The 16,392-nt window shown below is 46.7% G+C and overlaps 2 protein-coding genes across 2 annotated transcripts in view; one reads left to right on the top strand and one right to left on the bottom strand.

Annotated features, from left to right (window-relative positions):
• Positions 1 to 13,537, top strand: part of TMEM116 (transmembrane protein 116) — a 14,429-nt gene extending 892 nt beyond the window's left edge. Inside the window, exons 2-11 of the mRNA XM_085314511.1 lie at positions 340 to 386; positions 581 to 644; positions 4,421 to 4,552; positions 8,581 to 8,685; positions 10,399 to 10,448; positions 10,872 to 10,955; positions 11,039 to 11,177; positions 11,743 to 11,887; positions 12,002 to 12,075; positions 12,629 to 13,537. Coding sequence (XP_085170637.1) covers positions 340 to 386; positions 581 to 644; positions 4,421 to 4,552; positions 8,581 to 8,685; positions 10,399 to 10,448; positions 10,872 to 10,955; positions 11,039 to 11,177; positions 11,743 to 11,887; positions 12,002 to 12,075; positions 12,629 to 12,829 — 1,041 coding nt within the window. The 3' untranslated portion in view covers positions 12,830 to 13,537. The remainder of the gene's footprint in view (positions 1 to 339; positions 387 to 580; positions 645 to 4,420; positions 4,553 to 8,580; positions 8,686 to 10,398; positions 10,449 to 10,871; positions 10,956 to 11,038; positions 11,178 to 11,742; positions 11,888 to 12,001; positions 12,076 to 12,628) is intronic.
• Positions 13,538 to 13,765: 228 nt separating this feature from the next.
• On the bottom strand, positions 13,766 to 16,063 carry LOC146590501 (disintegrin and metalloproteinase domain-containing protein 20-like). The gene is given in 2 exon segments (XM_085314481.1): positions 13,766 to 13,900; positions 13,902 to 16,063. Coding segments are annotated over 2 exon segments (2,223 nt in total). The 3' UTR covers positions 13,766 to 13,839.
• Positions 16,064 to 16,392: the final 329 nt, after the last annotated feature.

Here is a 16,392-nt window from a genome sequence, read left to right as displayed (position 1 = left end):
GTCCCCTCATGGAGACCCTGCCCTGTCCCCTCACAGAGACACTGTCCCCTCATGAGGCACCTTCCTGTCCCTTCACAGGCGTCTTGCCCTGTCCTCTCTCCTGGGGACCCTGCCTGTCCCCTCGTGGGGACAATATCCCATGCCCTCTGCTGTGGTTCTGCCCCGTCCGTTCCACACACACCCCCCACCACGCCATCGGCTCCGGACAGACGGGACCGCAGCCTTCCCCTCGGACACGGCTCCTCCGGTCCACGTTTGGGTCGGCTCCCTGCAGCGCGTGGGGCTGCGTCGCGCCCGGAGGAGGGCCGAGCTGAGCTCACACCTCGTCTTCTCCCCCAGGTTTACTCGGCTCTCCAGTGGATACAGTTCACCATGGCCATGCTAAGGTAGAATGTGCTGCTAAACCCATGTCCCCGGCACCAGGGACAGCCCTGGCATGGCTGGGCAGGTCGCTGCAGCCCGTAACACTCCTTCCTGCCGGCTCGAGAGAGTTATCGTCATGACGCTGATTTCCTCAGGAATGAGAGAGCCCCAGCGACACAGATGTGCTCCTTTTCCAACCTGTGCTTTGTTTTGTCAGTGTTATAGGTTCCAGCTCGATTATTGCCTACGCCATCTTTCAAAATGCCATGCGGTCCCCTGAGGTAAGGCCTGCACCTCCATTTCCCTCCCTAAGTCTGTCCTGCAGGTGGATCGTATATGTAGCAGAATACCTGGCCCACACAGGTCTCTGCTAAGAATGATTACAGATCTCTGGCTTACGTGGTTAAACTGTGTTTATTGCATCTGGGAGGCAAAGGGCTTTCCAGGATTTGGGCTCTTTCTTCACGGCATGGCGTTTAAGAGACTAACCTTGAACTACGTCCACTCAGGGAGAAGCAAGTTCCTTGGCACCACGCTTTCTGCAGCTCTGGGAAAGCCCTTCAGGCTTTTGATGCCATGCCTGGGAATGGGGATTTCTTAGAATGAYGTCCTTTGTGGGGCAAAAAGCATGGAGGGCTGAGGACCTGTGTGCAGAAAGCTAGTAAGTGTAAACTGGATATGTCTCTGTAGGAAATGCATTTACAGATCATTGCCTTTGGGCATTTCTGAGTAGTTTTTACAGGCAGATGTGCTACTAAATCAAAGGTTCTGCAAAGTCCATACAAAAGTAGAATAGACTGAAAAGCAGATTGTTGTGCTGAACTATGCARTGAGGCATGTCCAGACTTTGAAAAATTTGCCCTGGCCATGCACAGGAAGCATTAGCATTTCTAATGCTAAGGCAGTAGGACTCAGACACAATCTGCACTCAGCGTGGGCCTTTCCACCCATGCAGTGCTGATCCAGCATGCATGTGGTGCCTGGCAYGTTCAGAGTTCACCACGCATGGGTAGATCGCATGTGCAGGGAATCCCATGTGTCTGGGAGGTATCATGACTACTACACGTGCTGAGCAGCTGGCCAGCATGTTTGCAATGATCGTGGACCTCCCTCCAAAGGCTGCTGGGCTTGCTGCGCAGGCGTGCTCCAGCTGTATGCTCAGGATGCACTGGAGGCAGTGCACATGCACAGAGCTGATCTGTGTGAAGCCCTGGCTCCTCATCCAGGATTTGTGGACCTCTGGCAGCCCAGTGTATGGACCACGCATGTAACAGGTTACTGCTATGAGCAGGACAGTACAGCTGGCAGATCTGTCAGTGTAGAGCTGTTTTGTACCTCCCTTGTTTTCAAAGCTCTTCACATATTGCAGATCTGTTCTGCAACCCAAGGACCAGGGCTTTCAGGGAAGTGAGTAAATCACCATCAGAAGARGGGTGGCATGCAGTTAAGCTAACAGTTGACACATTGCTGGATGAAGCAGGGTGAGAAGGTGAATACATGTCTGGGTTTGCAGGGCAATTTTGCACTGCTTACAGTAAGCCAGGCAGTCTGGCTCCCAGGTAGGCAGCCTCATAGAGACAGTCTGCCCAGCATATTGAGAACAAGCTGTGGAGGTCCTGGGGAGGAAGGAAGGCTGGGAGTTAGCAGCCTTAGGGGTGTGATAGACAACCTTCCTGAGGTTGTCCTGCACAAGGTGTGCCACGGAGCACAGGCGAACCCCAGCTGTGGCGCGCTCTCCCCGGGGTCCTCCGCTGTGGTGCGGGATGGAGCTGGGTRTGACAGGTGCCCCAGCGTGATTCAGCAGCCGTGGCAGGTTTACTTCCACGGCTAGGAGCCTGCATTACTCAGGAGCCCTTGTGCTGCCTGTCATGTGATGGGGCCATGGCTCGAGAGCTGCGCTCCAGCGGCTTGTGAGTTGCACATGGCTCCTAGCCACAGATGCGTCGTTCCTGCTCAAGGGAGTCCAGATGTTTCTGCTCAGATTATTATTGCAAATCTGCACAGGATGTGATGGATACCAGCTGGACTGGCTAGTCTGCATCAGGCTGCCAGGCTCATGCCCTGCTGCCAGGGGGGATGTGTTGCTGGTGTTTCAAAAGTGGCAAAATAGTCTCTCCTCAGCCCCATTCTCTTGGTCCTGTGGGCAAATTTGTAAACAAAAGGGCCTGGAGAAATCTGTATCAGAGCTTGCCATAAACAGCTCGTTCTCTGAGTCATGAGACTCCAGAGTAAAATGTTTAAAAACAAACAACTCTGGAGGCTGAGAGAACAGTATTATTACAACTTCCTCTACTGCCCCCAGCCCAGGAAATTAAATACTGAATCCTCAAAGCTTATTTTCTGTCTCCGTGGGGTCAATTACACCTTCAGCATGTGCTATATTATTCAGAAGATATGATGGCAAGGAATAAACAAAGGGTTTCCTCTGTCGTGGCAGCATGTTTTCTAAAGGCAAACATCCCTGAGAGGTATCTGGATACAGCAAGATGAGCATATGTGCTCTGGCCAGGCCACTCATCTGAACCATTACGTCTTTACATTCCCTTCCTCTATTTTATAAATACCTTTTTTGTTTTTTTTYCCTTTTGCAAGTAAGAACCATTCTGCCTTTTACTTGCAGACTATGTCATCTACTTCTTTATTTAAGTTTGTGCCAAAATAACTCCTCAACCAAACAGCAGTGCTTGCCTCCAAAGACAGTTTCACAAGAGAAAGGGGTCACCTGTTCATTTGCAAAAATTGTTCCTTTGCTTATTTCAGAGCTGCTTAGTTTTAACCTGCCACATTAACGATCTGGAAGGCATCCCCAGGCTGTCATCCCTGTGACTGCCTGCCTGTGCTTTGATTCTGCACTAACAAGAGGAACACTGAATTTATAATTGGTTAAAAGAGGCATTTGTAAATGCAATGACGTACRAACTAGCTCCAGATATTTTCAAACTCCGCTAACAGCGGTAGTTTGAAAGCAGAGGGCCAGCCTTACTGCTTAATGACAGGATGGAGCTTAGCAGGATCTTCCCTATGAAAATTAAGCCATAAGGACAGGTCTAGTTCTAGCAGATTTATTGCTTATCAATCTCACTAAGCTCTTTGCCTTTATTCACAAGAAAGAGACAATGCACCATGATGGGTGGCAAACATTTACTTAAAGGACAATACCAGGGCAAACTTCGCCCAAAAGCTCAGTTCTATGAAACAATCTTGCCCAAATTAAGGCCTCTTGAAATGTTTTCATGCTGTGTTTAGCATTATAATTTTCCCTTGGGAAAAAAGAATCCATAATTTTCTCTCCAGGATGCTGAAAATTAGGTACCAAAGACTACAATTAAGAATGTAGACAATTAGGCTAGTTTTCCTGAGTGGCTGCTCTCCCACTAACAATGAAAATGTTGGCCAGAATTTTGCACAAATATTTTCTTGCAGTGTTTACAGTCCTAAACATCTCAGCTTTTGGCCAGTGCATGAGAACTTGAAGTGGACTGGAAAATGTCGTTAGAGGGGACACAATTGTTCCAGCAAGATGCAGTGTTGCATATGAACAGTGTGCAGCAGAGACCAGTGGCTCTCACAGCGGGAAATTAATTTGGTATATAAAATGGTTTCAGCTTTAGTCACCAACTGATTTCAAGTAATCTTGAAAGAGACAGGAAAAAAAGTCTTTTTCAGGTTATTTCAGACCTGAAAAAATCAATTTCCCCAAAACTTTGATTTTTGTATTAGCTAACTTAATAAACAACATCACTTCTCCCTGGCAAATCTATCCTATTCTGCAGAATCATAATATTCTGGACCTTGCAAATGTTTTCTGTACGAYTTGATGGTGCTCTTGGATCTTGGGACACTGGTAGTAGTGGAAAGAGTGCTTAGAGTAGGGTATCTATATTAAAACAGCACCTGAGTGCAAGAAGCACAACAGTTTTCTTGTGCAGCAAGAGCTGCACTAGCAGAATAGCTGGGAGGTGAAAGCATATCTGGACAAGGGGCAACACTGCTGTGGGTGATCCTGGGACTGTTGCAAATGTTGCCCAGACCTGCTAACCATTTTCACCTTTCCCAGGTTCGCCCTCTTTTCTACCTGAGCCTCTCTGACCTATTTCTCGGCATGTGTTGGCTTGCTGGGGCACTTCTCTATAGCACACCAATTTCGAAGGAGGATCTCGTCTGCTATAACCTGCAAGCAACAGGACAAGTGAGTAGCCTTGGTATCACGATTCATGCTGTTACTTTGCACTCATTGCCACGGTTACCGTCCTTGGTGATCAGAGCAGGGCCACGGGCGATTATTTCCAGATGGGCTTTGGCAGAGACTGTGTGAACTTGACTTATTGAGTCTTTTCACCTTAAGTGTAAAACAGAGATAACAGTGCTTGGTTTTAGGTAGATATAGTTTGTGGGAGGCAATGAGGAAGGCAAATGGAGCATGGGATTTTGTGGTTACAGTGTTTGGGTTGCTTCTGTAAAGTGAGTTGATGGATCTTAATCTATTTCCTGTTGGACAAGTGCCAACARTTATCTCTGTGTGTCCTGCACTGCTGCTTTTCTATTCCTCTTAATGCTTCCCCCATGCTGGGCAGAAACAGGCACCTTCTCCTGTTTGCCTGAGCTCAGACCTACAGACCTACAACGTTACTCATGTAAAGGACCCTGCAGCCTGGGATCCTACTGACCTGGCCCTATCCCCTCTCGTGCAATCCCAGAGATGTACATCGGTTGTTCTGTCAGTGCAAGCTCAGCCTCATGCCCCAGTGATTTGGTTGCCTTCCCAGGATCTGGGCTGATTTCATGTGCTGAAGCRTAGTTGAAGCGGAATAAGTGAAATGTCCTTTTTCTGGTAATTTGCCTTTGTCTCACTGTGTTCCTATTCCATTCTTTAGGATTTGCAAATCACTACACTCAAAAAACTCTGCAGGATACAGCCTTGCTTGGGCCAGAGTAGTAGTTTGCAAGTGGTGATCTTTGGGGTTAACAGTTTCCTTTTAAAGGCCCCACAAACAAAGTAACTGGGAAGAACAAGCAGTTGTCAGGAGCCTTCATGTGCCTTGTGTGTACCTCCCTGGGGAGTGTGATGGGACCCACAGACAGGAACTGAAATGTCTCCACTGAGTCACWGTGCCTGATGCTGGAAAGGCTCTTYGTGTACAGGACAGGAAAGTAACTGTGTGTGGTATGCGAGAGGATGGGGATGAGTGCCTACAGCTCAGCGTTGTTTTAAGAGCTATACTTGAGGGTAAAATCATATTACTCACAATGGCGAGTACTGCACTTGGAGAGCAGCTTTTCCACTTCTGGCTTATCTCTGATTTCTCTAGCTCCTCTATGCTGCCTTAGCAGCAACCTCGTATGTTCACTTTGAGACATGGAACAGGAAGGTGTGTGTAATTTGACCACTTGGGAATGACGCAGAGCAACATCAAAGACAATTTCTAGAACATAGTATAGGGGAAAATAAGGACAGCTTAGGAGAGGCTTTGCAGAGCCTGAAAGTGGAAGGAGCATGCAGGACTGAAGGTATTTCTGAGGCCTTGCAGAGAAGTTTCACTTGCAGTTCTTACGTGGAGGACAGTTTTTACTGCTGGTGATACTGCTGGTTTAAGACTCAGGGAAGACAGGTTACATTGATGGGACAGAGACATGTTGGATATAGACCGCATGGCATCATTCCTCAGTTGACACACTCTTTTCTTTACAGTTTAAAACATAAGCATTCTGTGCCCCCACACACTTCTGTTTTCTCTTGCTTTTCCAGCATGTAGCAAGCTTCTCAGGGACAACAGCAAGTGTGGAGAAGGCGGGAGGAGAGCAATGAGGGAGCTTTGCTTCCACTTTTGGAAAGGCAGAAGTGACCTTGGGCTCTGGGGGAGTCCTTGCAGGACTTGCCTTCGTCAGAGGCCAATGGAGTCAGTCAGGGCAGTGTGGTGGGATGTCCAGGGTGCCCACCACATCCTGAGCTTAGCCACAGGATCGCCAGATTTGTCTCCTGTGTGCCGATGGAGGAACCAGGCTGGTAGACCACTCCTGGCAAGAGGACTGCAGGGGTGGCAGAGACGGCTTGCATCTGGCAAGAGTTCTTGCTGCTGTTTGCTCTGGGAGGAATTAAAACAAATGGAGCACTTGCCATAGCAACTGTGCCCACATGGTGCATGTGACACAGTGCAGGACACCTTACTAAGCACCCAAACAGTGCTCTTGCATGGTGGGAACACCTTGTGCGTAGGTAGGAGCTAGTAACAGGTTTGACCAGCACCTTCTGCAGAGCACAAGTGATCTGTARCCAAATGAAATGAATAAACATCTCCTGGCCCCATCCTGCCTGTGCTGTACATACAAGTCTTGCAGAGGTTGCATTCCTGGCAGTCTCATAAAAATATATAACCTCTTCACACAAAGACACCTAGAAACTCTGAAATGTACTGCACAACAGGGGTAGGGACAGGCTCAGGACTGCTTAGCAGTGGTGTTTGCAGTTGACAGCCCTTGGAAAGACCCACACAACTCTCCATGTGATAGGGCTGTCTTGTGGAATTGCCTTTAGGAGCAGGGCAATAGGCTTACACAGCCTGTTCGCCACCACTTTATCACTAAATTGCTTTGCTCCATGGACTTTCCTTGTTTAGGCCCCATACTCTTGTTTGAAGTCACGATAATGACTGTAAATAGTGCTTCCTTCTGCTRTCCATTGACTTTGTTCTTTCCTCCTCCCTGCCTTGCCTTTGTGCTGCAATTAAGTCCAGAGGAGAGATTGTGATTATAATTAAACAATTCTCCCACATTCTTCCAGTTGAGTTCCAGCAGCTGAATAGTGTCCTAGCAGGCTCCATTTGAACTGTCACATATAATGGGAAGCTGCAGAAGGGAGCTTCTAATGAGGGACTTGCATGTCCCCCAGTGTCTGCTTTAGCCCCTCATGCTGATTGCTGCCGGGCTGTCTGCAGCCCTAAAGGTGGGTCTCAGGAGAGCACAACTCCCTTGTCCTTTTGCCAGCAGCTTCTCAAGTGGCTTTTGGTTTCCTCTGCCAGAAAAGAAGGCAGAGCTGACATTTYGTGAGTTCTCTGAGGTATTTTGAAGCACAAGAAAGTTATCTTTGTGGACTATTTCAGTGTCCTTCTTCAGAAATAACAGAAGAATGGCAACAAACCCTCATTAAACCTGTAATGAGCTGGAGAGCCACTGTAATGTTCCGTCTGCAATGTAGCAGCCCATTGGACTCAGCCTCTTGAGAATCAGCCAAGAGAGCTGGCAATCTCAGTGAGGGAGACCAAGTTTCTTTATTTAGTCATTACTTTCCTGGACTTACATGATACCAGGACGACAAATCTGTGCTCCTTCCCTCTTAAGCAGAGGACAGCAAATCAACAGAAAAGTTCACTTGCCTAGCCCTTCCTCTTTGCCTTTGCCGCTGAAGCATGTGTTTCCTGTAACAAACACAACACRCACACATACAGTATGATTAGGCAGCACTGTTTATACTTGGCTGCCTGGAGTAACCATAGCTGACCTTTCAGGAACAGATGCAAGAGAAATTTGTTCTGTTATAGGAGATTTCATATATTAGGTCTCATCCCAAACTAGAACCATGAAACTCACCATGAGAAATAGCATTTTATATCTTTTCTTTCCTCCTTTTTCCCATGGAGAAGAAAAGGGCTCTTAACACATTAACTCAGGCTCACGGAGTTTGTGCAGATATTGTAGTCTCTTCTCCTGCTTTCCTCTTTAAATATACTATTGTTTTTTGTTTCCGTTAATTTACTGTGTAGTGAGCCCATTATGTAAGGAGGAAGTCTAAGTTCAGCAGGTGTTGTGTTTCCTAATGGATGTGGCATGAAGAGGGTCAAAGTGCCTTTGCACCTTTTGTGTTGTGTAGTTTGTGGCTAAAAAAGAGAGCCAATTCAGAAAGACTTTGTTTGTAGGACTGTCCTGCTCCCATCAGTTCTCCCATCCCTGTATTTAGGCCAAAATGAGGCTTTCTTTGAGCAGATTAAGATGAGGAAGCCTCCTCAATCTGGCTTTTCCCAGTTTGTGTCCCACTGCAACCCAGCGGACATGAGCACAAGGGCTCATGATGGCCATGGGTGCTTGTTTATACAGCTCCTGCACCATGCAGGGAATCTTTCCTTTCGTGGTCCACTATGGTGTTTCACATCCTGTCTTTGGTCCTCAGGMTCTGGGTTTATCGGCGATGAGCTAACTGAAATCCTGCCTATTTGTATTTCTCAGATATTTTATGTGGCCTCTTTTCTGTACACTGTCAACTACACTTGGCATCTGTACATGGACCTAAAGATGAAATACAACCAGAACCTGTACAGGACATCTCCCCTGGTGAGTAGGATTCTTATAAAATAACTGTTGGGTACCAAGATCTACCTGTGGTTTTGTGGCAATTTAGGAAGTGCATACGTAACAGCAAATCTTGCCACAAGGATTCTGAAGGCCCTTCTGCCCTGTGGCTGTATGGATTTGATGTATCTTGCCCATGCCACTGAGTTAGCAGCGGAGTTTGAGTTGGGTCTGCTCTAGGATCTTAGTGAAAGATTAGGCCTGCAATACCAAATCAGGCAGTAGCAATGGCAGTGTACATTTCAGAGCAGAGGAAGTTCAAGATTGGGCATTGGTGAAGTTTTTCTACTGTTAGAGGTACAGCATGTATCAGCTGAGCAACTGGTTTGTTGCTCTCGTGGTCTTCTACTAGTACATAGCAGAGGAATGAGTCTCTAGGAAGGACAGAAAAGGAGGGGGTACCAGGACAAGCGGGAACGGAGAGATGATAATTTCTACCTTCCCTGGACATCATACAACATTCAAGAGCATCAGTAATATATTGTAAGAGTTTGAGATAAAAGGTGTGACAAAATGAGCTAGTGATGAAATGACTGGTGGGATCTGAGCAAAGGCCAGTCCTCACTTCATCATCACTGGCCTCTATAAAAGCCCTTTTGTGAACCAATGTAATCGCTGGGAACCGAGGAACAAGGACACAGTACTCAGAAAAACACCCTTTGAGTTACAAGCTAAACAAACACTTCACATGCCGTGTGACCAAAATCTCTCTTTGCAGTTGTTTCATTCTTCACACCTGGCTAAACACTGAGGCACTGTTGTTGCTCTGTAACTAGAATTCCTCTGAATGTATTGCTGCTAGACAGCAGGCTGTTTATGTGGCTCTTCTTAATGAAAACATCAGTCCCATTTCTGCGTATAACTTTTCTCTTCTTCAGACATTTGATGTCCACGGCATACTTTGCATCCCCAGATATTTCATGCCTCTGTGCAGGAGCAGCAAACTGGACAGATCAGACTGTATTTCAAGGAATCTTGCCTGTAGGGTTTGGATCCATTTGTAGGACTGGTTTCTTTTTGGCTAGACTCTTCTTCAAAATACATCATCTACTATAAGTTCTCCAGCACTACAGAAGTGCCTGTATTGTGTTGTCCTAGCTAGTGTGTGGATGCCAGCTGCCAAAGTACATTTCCAGTGAACAGAGACCAGGACACTCTGAATTGTTTGCATTTTTTCATCAGAATGTGATGAGGTTTCTGATGAACACGGCTAGGTTAAATGAATAAGAACTACAAAAAATGAGTGAGTGTCTCCAGAGAGCTCTTCAAGTGTCTGCTACTTTTCCAGTTTTAAAATTTCCTTCTCAAATCTTCTAGTCCTGAGGGAGAATGAGTCAGTAAACTTCTGGAAGCAGTGGTTGTTTCTGTTGCAACTTAGTGCRCAGTGAACTCTGCAGTACTGATTTGGTAAAGAGTGATTTGCCATGAATCCTGCCTTGGAAAGCACTTCCAAATTTTGCTTGTGAGGCCATGRAGAGGCAAAAGCTAGCAATCTAATACTACAACCAGAGATGCCTTCTGTCTGAGCCTTAGTTTCCCCATCTACAAAGTGGAAACAAATATTTGTACTTGGTCTGGGGATTAATCAGCATTTGTAGAACCCTGAGCTACTGAAAATGCTCTGTGGGAGCCATTTCCTGTAAATCAATGATTATACTGAAATGATCATTTAATTAAGCTCTTTGGACTTTGCAGGTTATAGATTATGTGAGCTACATTGGCCGAGTAGCAACAATCTTGTCCAGGTAAGACTTAATTCCCTCCAGCAGAATGATATGGTTTTAGTAAACTGGAGTGTTTACTAAACACTTACAGTGATCCCTGCCCTCTACTTATTTTGAAGCAGGTATTACTAAAACGTGTGTTCATCAATGACAGTAGAGTGAGCCAACAAACTCAGAGCCAGAGTCTGTGCATGAGGACTTTTCTCCATCCAACTTAGTTATAGCTATGTAGCTGCATAATGTTTTTCAGATATTGCTCTATTTAACAAGTATTCCTTGCATGAATGAGTGTGCAGAAGTTAGCAAAGCTGGGAAAGTGCTCTTCCAATATAATGTCAATAGAAACAATTTTTAAGTCCTCCACAGTGACAGGAGAAAGAACAAGCAATGTGTGGGGAGGACGTGGTGGTGTAATAACTGTCCTRTTGTCCTCTCTCCTCCTAGCTTGATCCCTTTTCTTCTGATGGTGCCCGTGTTTTGCCTGGGAAACAGCAGTAACTGCTATCAGAACTTCAGCCAGAAGCATGGGTAAGCTGCAGGCTTCTCTCCACAACAGCCTCACTGCTTTTGAGCCACAGCAAGAGCTCAATGTGTTCCCTTTCTCCCCTCAGATGTCTCCTGATGCACACAGAAGTAGCTATGCCCACCAATGAACTCCTAACACTGAGTGACTCTGTGTGCCGTGCAATGTATTACTATGGCATTGGTGTCTTCCTCATTTCCTTTCTGATCAGCTTTGTAGCCATTCTGGTAAGAAACATAGTCCCTGTGCACTAGCTATTGCATCCAGATGATAACTGTGAGAGGAAGTTTTGCCCATTTTTATCTTTACGTGAGTCACAGGTCACTTTGCACTGATGATGTTTAGCAGTCTCCCAAGATTGCTTGAATGGCCAGGCAATGTCCGGGAAAGAACTGTGTGGTACTGCCTCTCTTTTGGAAGAGTGTGAGAATAGAAAATATCATTGTGCCACCATATAAATCCATCTGGAACCCTGTGYTCAGTCAACTTATTCCCCCAAAGGATTTAGCAAGTAGGGAAGGCTCGGAGAATGACAGCACAGATCACCCAGTGCATGGGCAAGCTTCCGTACAGCAGGAGACCAAATCAGTTAAGATTCCTCAGGTTGGAAAAGATCGCGTGCAGAGAGACTACTGCCCCCGCAGGAGCACACTGTTGCATGGCATGAAAACGTTTGATAGATTGTAGTGAAGACTTGGATAAAAAAGCATGAGATACTCTGTATTAAAGGAGCAAACGAGATCAGTGTGTGTGTATAAAATACAAACCGCTATATATGCTTATTCTTTTTAGGTTATACTCGTTCAAGCCCGTGGTTTGTACAAAAGGTTTGTAAACTCCACAGGATTCTTGGGAGATCAGCAATGGGCAATGATTAAAGTGGTGGAACAACGAGTGGTTTTTTACCCCATCGCGTTCTTCTGCTGTTGGGGACCAGGTTAGCAGAATACTGAATTACTTCCGTAATAATCTCCTAAGACACGATACGTGACAATGAAATTTGAAACAGTTCAGGTTAAAGCAATATCTTTTTGTCAATCCCCTTTCACAGCTGTCCTCCTTGGAATACTGAAGCTAACAGTTTCAGCAAATGGCAAAGTCTACATGGCTCTTTTTATTCTACAGGTAAAACTTTTGATCTGCGATCATTATGTATTGCCTTCTCTACTTGATCAGCCACATTAGTGTTTGCTTGGTTCTAATCTCTACTAGACAAGGCATGTTTCTAGCCTCAAAGACCATTGTTGTGTGAACTTAAATCTATCTATACTTTTAGTTGACAAATATCTTTCTTAGTTGTTTTATGTTTTTTATAGGCTTGAAAAAGCCTCAGTAGCTAAAATCACAATGTCAGAGAAATCATAAAAAATAGGACTACACGGGGTTCCCAGAGTTCAGTTAGTTTGTTCCATTCCTATGAAAGTCTAGGTCTGCAAATGCAGTTCCTCGCTGACACTTGTCCAGCTGTTTGATGTGACTGAGGAGRCTGCAATTAGCAGAGATGATTAAAGTAACTGTGAGATTCCTATATCACATGTGAATGCAGTTAGATAAAAGTCATGCTATAAATGGAGGTCTGGCATAACGTACCAGGATTGACAGCCTGGTAAGGAGTTGCTGAGYGTTACGCAGCACTGGCTGACAAGACAGCTCTGATCTCCCTTGTGGTTTCTACTAGGCTCTGACAGCATCTTCCCAGGGACTTCTGAACTGCATCGTGTATGGCTGGACACAGCATGTCTTTCTCTCCCTCAAACGCAATGCCTGCCGGGACGTTGACACACAAACTCCTCTCTTGCGCTCACAGAAGAAGTTCTATGCCAGCACGCTCCCTGCCAGCCCTCCAGACACAGAGGTATCCACGTCCACTCTGCTGTGATGAGTTCCTACATCAAAAGAAGAATGAGCAGCCTCCTAATGGTGCCTTGTCACATTCTAGCAATGTCAGCCAGAACCGGTCTCTGACCTCCTTGATCTGAACTGTTTCATCATCAACAAAGTTAAATTTAATGCAGGAAAAGCCCGAGCAGATCTGTCAGAGACAGACACTTTTCAAGGTAGTTATTTATTTTATAGATTTGTAAGGACTTTACATAGATCCTTTAAACATGGTAAATCTTTAATACAGACTTTTTCCTTATGGAAGTATCTCTACAAATGCAGCAAATTGTATGTAACAGCTCAGTGGTCTGATATGGCTCCCCTAAAGGTAGGTGGCCAAAGGATGTTTTACTTCTCTTGGTATTTGTCAGGTGTTTGCTATTACAACTTAACAGTAAAGGAAAAAGATGACTATTTTTAAATCTATGACTTTTAATTTACTATAAAAATGAAAACATGTACCATACTAATAGCCAACTGCACTGGAATGAAAAGTTACATTGTAGCACAAAAAATCAGAGCTCAGTTCCATGCTTTGACTTTTCACACATCTCGCTTCTATTCTTCACGCCAACTCCTACTCAGCTACAATATTAGGAAAAAATTGCTTATATAACACAATGGAGCACCTCTCATGAGCCAGGTGAGCAGGACTTGGCACAAATCTGCCTATACACTTCTAGATGCTGAAGTGAATTATTTACTAAGGCCTCACAATTCTTTAAAAAATAAAAATGCATCTTTAGCTGCATTAAATGAAAACAACTTTATAACTTTTACACTTTATTTTCTAATCATTTCATTTTTCAGGTCCAAAACACATTTATTTACATAGTAGGTAATACAAGAAGAGGAAATACTCAAGTTTTGTGTAACTGACTTTTATACAGTTTACACAGTTACTTTGTGTAAATCACTTCATATGCATCTCCTGGGACTGGCATGCAGCTTCAGGGACATGCCCACAGGGGCCTGCAGCTGATGGATTTTCCACTGCTTTTGTTTTTCTTAAACATTGTCATCTTTTTGCGTACTCTGCTCTTCAGCTGCAGAAATCTGTTTCCTCTTAGGCTAGTCTTGTACTGAAAAATGCAAATATCGCCGTTCTGTATTTGGTTACAACAATGAGGAGAGCAATCAGAGCGAGGGCAACAGGAATGCAGATCCCTATTGCAGTCCCAAAAGCTTTATTTYGGACAACCTCCGCCACGGATACCACAAGAGGTGGTGGAGGGCCGCTGTCCACGCTGCCTCCCAGGCCGTGGAACTGGCAGTCTGGAGGGGCCCAGCCAGCCTCACAGTGGCAGTGTCTGAGGTTGTTGCAAACCCCTTTTCCCTGGCACAAAACCTTTGCGTTACATTTTGTTCGAACCACTGCATCTGTGCATGTCTTGTTAATACAGATTTTTTGTGGACCACATTTGGTGCCGTCAAGGCCTGCTCCGATATCAGGTATATCTACCGCAGCATGGTAGCCTGTTCCCCAGCACCAGTCCTGGGGCCCTGGTGTCTGAATGATGGTTTCAGGCCCCCCAAAAAAGGGTATTCTCTTTACGTTTACACACTGCAGCCTACCACACAGAGCATTTTGGGGTTTACATCCYACAAAAGCTACTTTGGACCCATCACCTCCACAGTTGCCAAATCGATCCCCTTTCACATTCAGCTTTTTGAAACAACTTTCTGGAGCACCCCGAGCTTCCTTCCCAAAGATTTTTCTGCACTGGCTGTCGTAGGTTGCGCATTTTCCCTGGTAACAGTAGCCATTGTCACTGCATGGCGTCCCGTCGTGAACATAGAAATCCTCCGGGCACCACTCAGAAGTCCCGTTGCAATATTCAGGCAAGTCACACTCGTCTGCTTCTGACCTACATTTGTGTCCTGCGGCATGGAAGCGGCATCTCCGACAGCACTGCCCAACAGAGCAGACAGCTCCCGGCTTCAGCCTGCAGTTCTGGTTACAGCAAGGATTGCCTTGGCAGTCCAGCGGCCTCCCGCAGTCACACTGCTCTCCCTCATCTATCACCTTGTTGCCACAATGCTTCGAATAGAAAAGTCTATGAGGCTCTGGGATGTTGAGTAAGCAGTCRCCATCCCCTCTGTCGAGCAGGTCTAAATAACTCTTCATGCTGCAGTTGCTGAAAGCCTTGCTGTTTTCCAGTGATTCTCCGGTCATGTAGCATTTAGTGGCCTTCCCGCACACGCAGTCCTTTGTATCATGCTCCATCCCAAGATTGTGACCCAGCTCGTGAGCAAAAATAATCGAAAAGATTACRAAATCTCTCCGTATGTGTGATACAACACCTGTGTTATAACCAGCATAGCAAATGGTACCTACATATGCCAGCCCAACAACTAGTCCAAAGTCCCTGTAAGTAAATAAATGCGCAAGGTCGTATTTCATCCTCTGAGAAAGATCCCGATTTGCCCAGTCATTAAAATTGTTAAGAACGTATTCTATATCCTGGCTGTAGCTGATGAAGTTGCTGTGTGTCCAGATCTCCATCCCAGTCAGACAGATGCGAACCTTTAGAGAGTAGTAGTATGTTTCTGACAAGTTGATAATATCTATAACCAGATGCATCGCAGCGCTTTCGTTCCTCCCTTGAAAGGAAAACAGATAGTGGTCCACCACGACAAACATCTCAAYGTACCTGGTGTGCTTCAACCTCTGGAAATAGTCCTGCGCGCTTAAGGGTGTTTTAGCTCCGATCTTACCTTGTCGCTCGTGGATCGCTTCGGTCAATCCACAAGTCAGAGATTTGTCCTCGGTCTTCTCCCTTCGATAGAGAAGGTGCTGGAAAGTGAGGGATCCCGGCACGGGTTCGATGCTGTAGCTCCGGTTCCCGATTTTCAGCTGCCCCCTCAGGCCGGAGCAGGCGCTCAGCGTCACCAGGGAGCCCGGGCGGCCTTCGACGTAGCCGAGGTAGTAGCACTCCGGCACGTGGGGCTGCTCCACCAGCCTTTCCCCGCTGGGGCTGTACGTAAAGACGGGCAGGTTTTTGACCAGCAGTCCTTTCTTCTGCGTGAGGTGCACCACGTAGTTCTCTTCCTCCACCTTGATGGCGTAGGACGCTTCGCCCACCGGGGCCCTCCCTGCGCGGGGGCTCAGTTTCTGCGGCCGCACTATCTCGTAGGTGGCGTAGCCCGGCGGTGGGCGAGCGCCCGAGGCTGTGGAGAGCCCCAGGGCGAGGAGCAGGGCGCTCCCCCAGGCCGCCGGCCGCCACCTCATCTTCCCCTCCTTCAGCCTCAGGGCAGGCGGTCGCTCTCACGGGGTCGCTCCGGGCTCTCCAGCCCTCTACGCCCAGCCAGGAACTGTGGGCACCGGATGAAGGTACGTGTCGCCCACTCTGCCCCCCCCCAACCCAGCACCCCCTTGGGAAGGTTCTAGAAGCACCGCTGACCCTCCTGGGCGCCATGTTGTGAGCGGGCCGGGCGCCGCCATGTTGGGGATGGCGCCGCCATGTCGGGGCAGGCCCGGAGTGCTCTCGGTGACCGGGACGGAGCCACCCGTGCCCACGGCACAGCCCAGGGTGGGGACTGACACCATTCCCCCCCCCC

The sequence above is a fragment of the Rhea americana genome, unplaced genomic scaffold (assembly GCF_003343005.1).
Source record: "Rhea americana isolate MKP2758 unplaced genomic scaffold, rheAme1 scaffold_405, whole genome shotgun sequence".
Lineage (NCBI taxonomy): Eukaryota > Metazoa > Chordata > Aves > Rheiformes > Rheidae > Rhea > Rhea americana.
The sequence above is the reverse complement of the archived record's forward strand: the minus strand, read 5'-3'. Positions and strand labels throughout refer to the sequence as shown.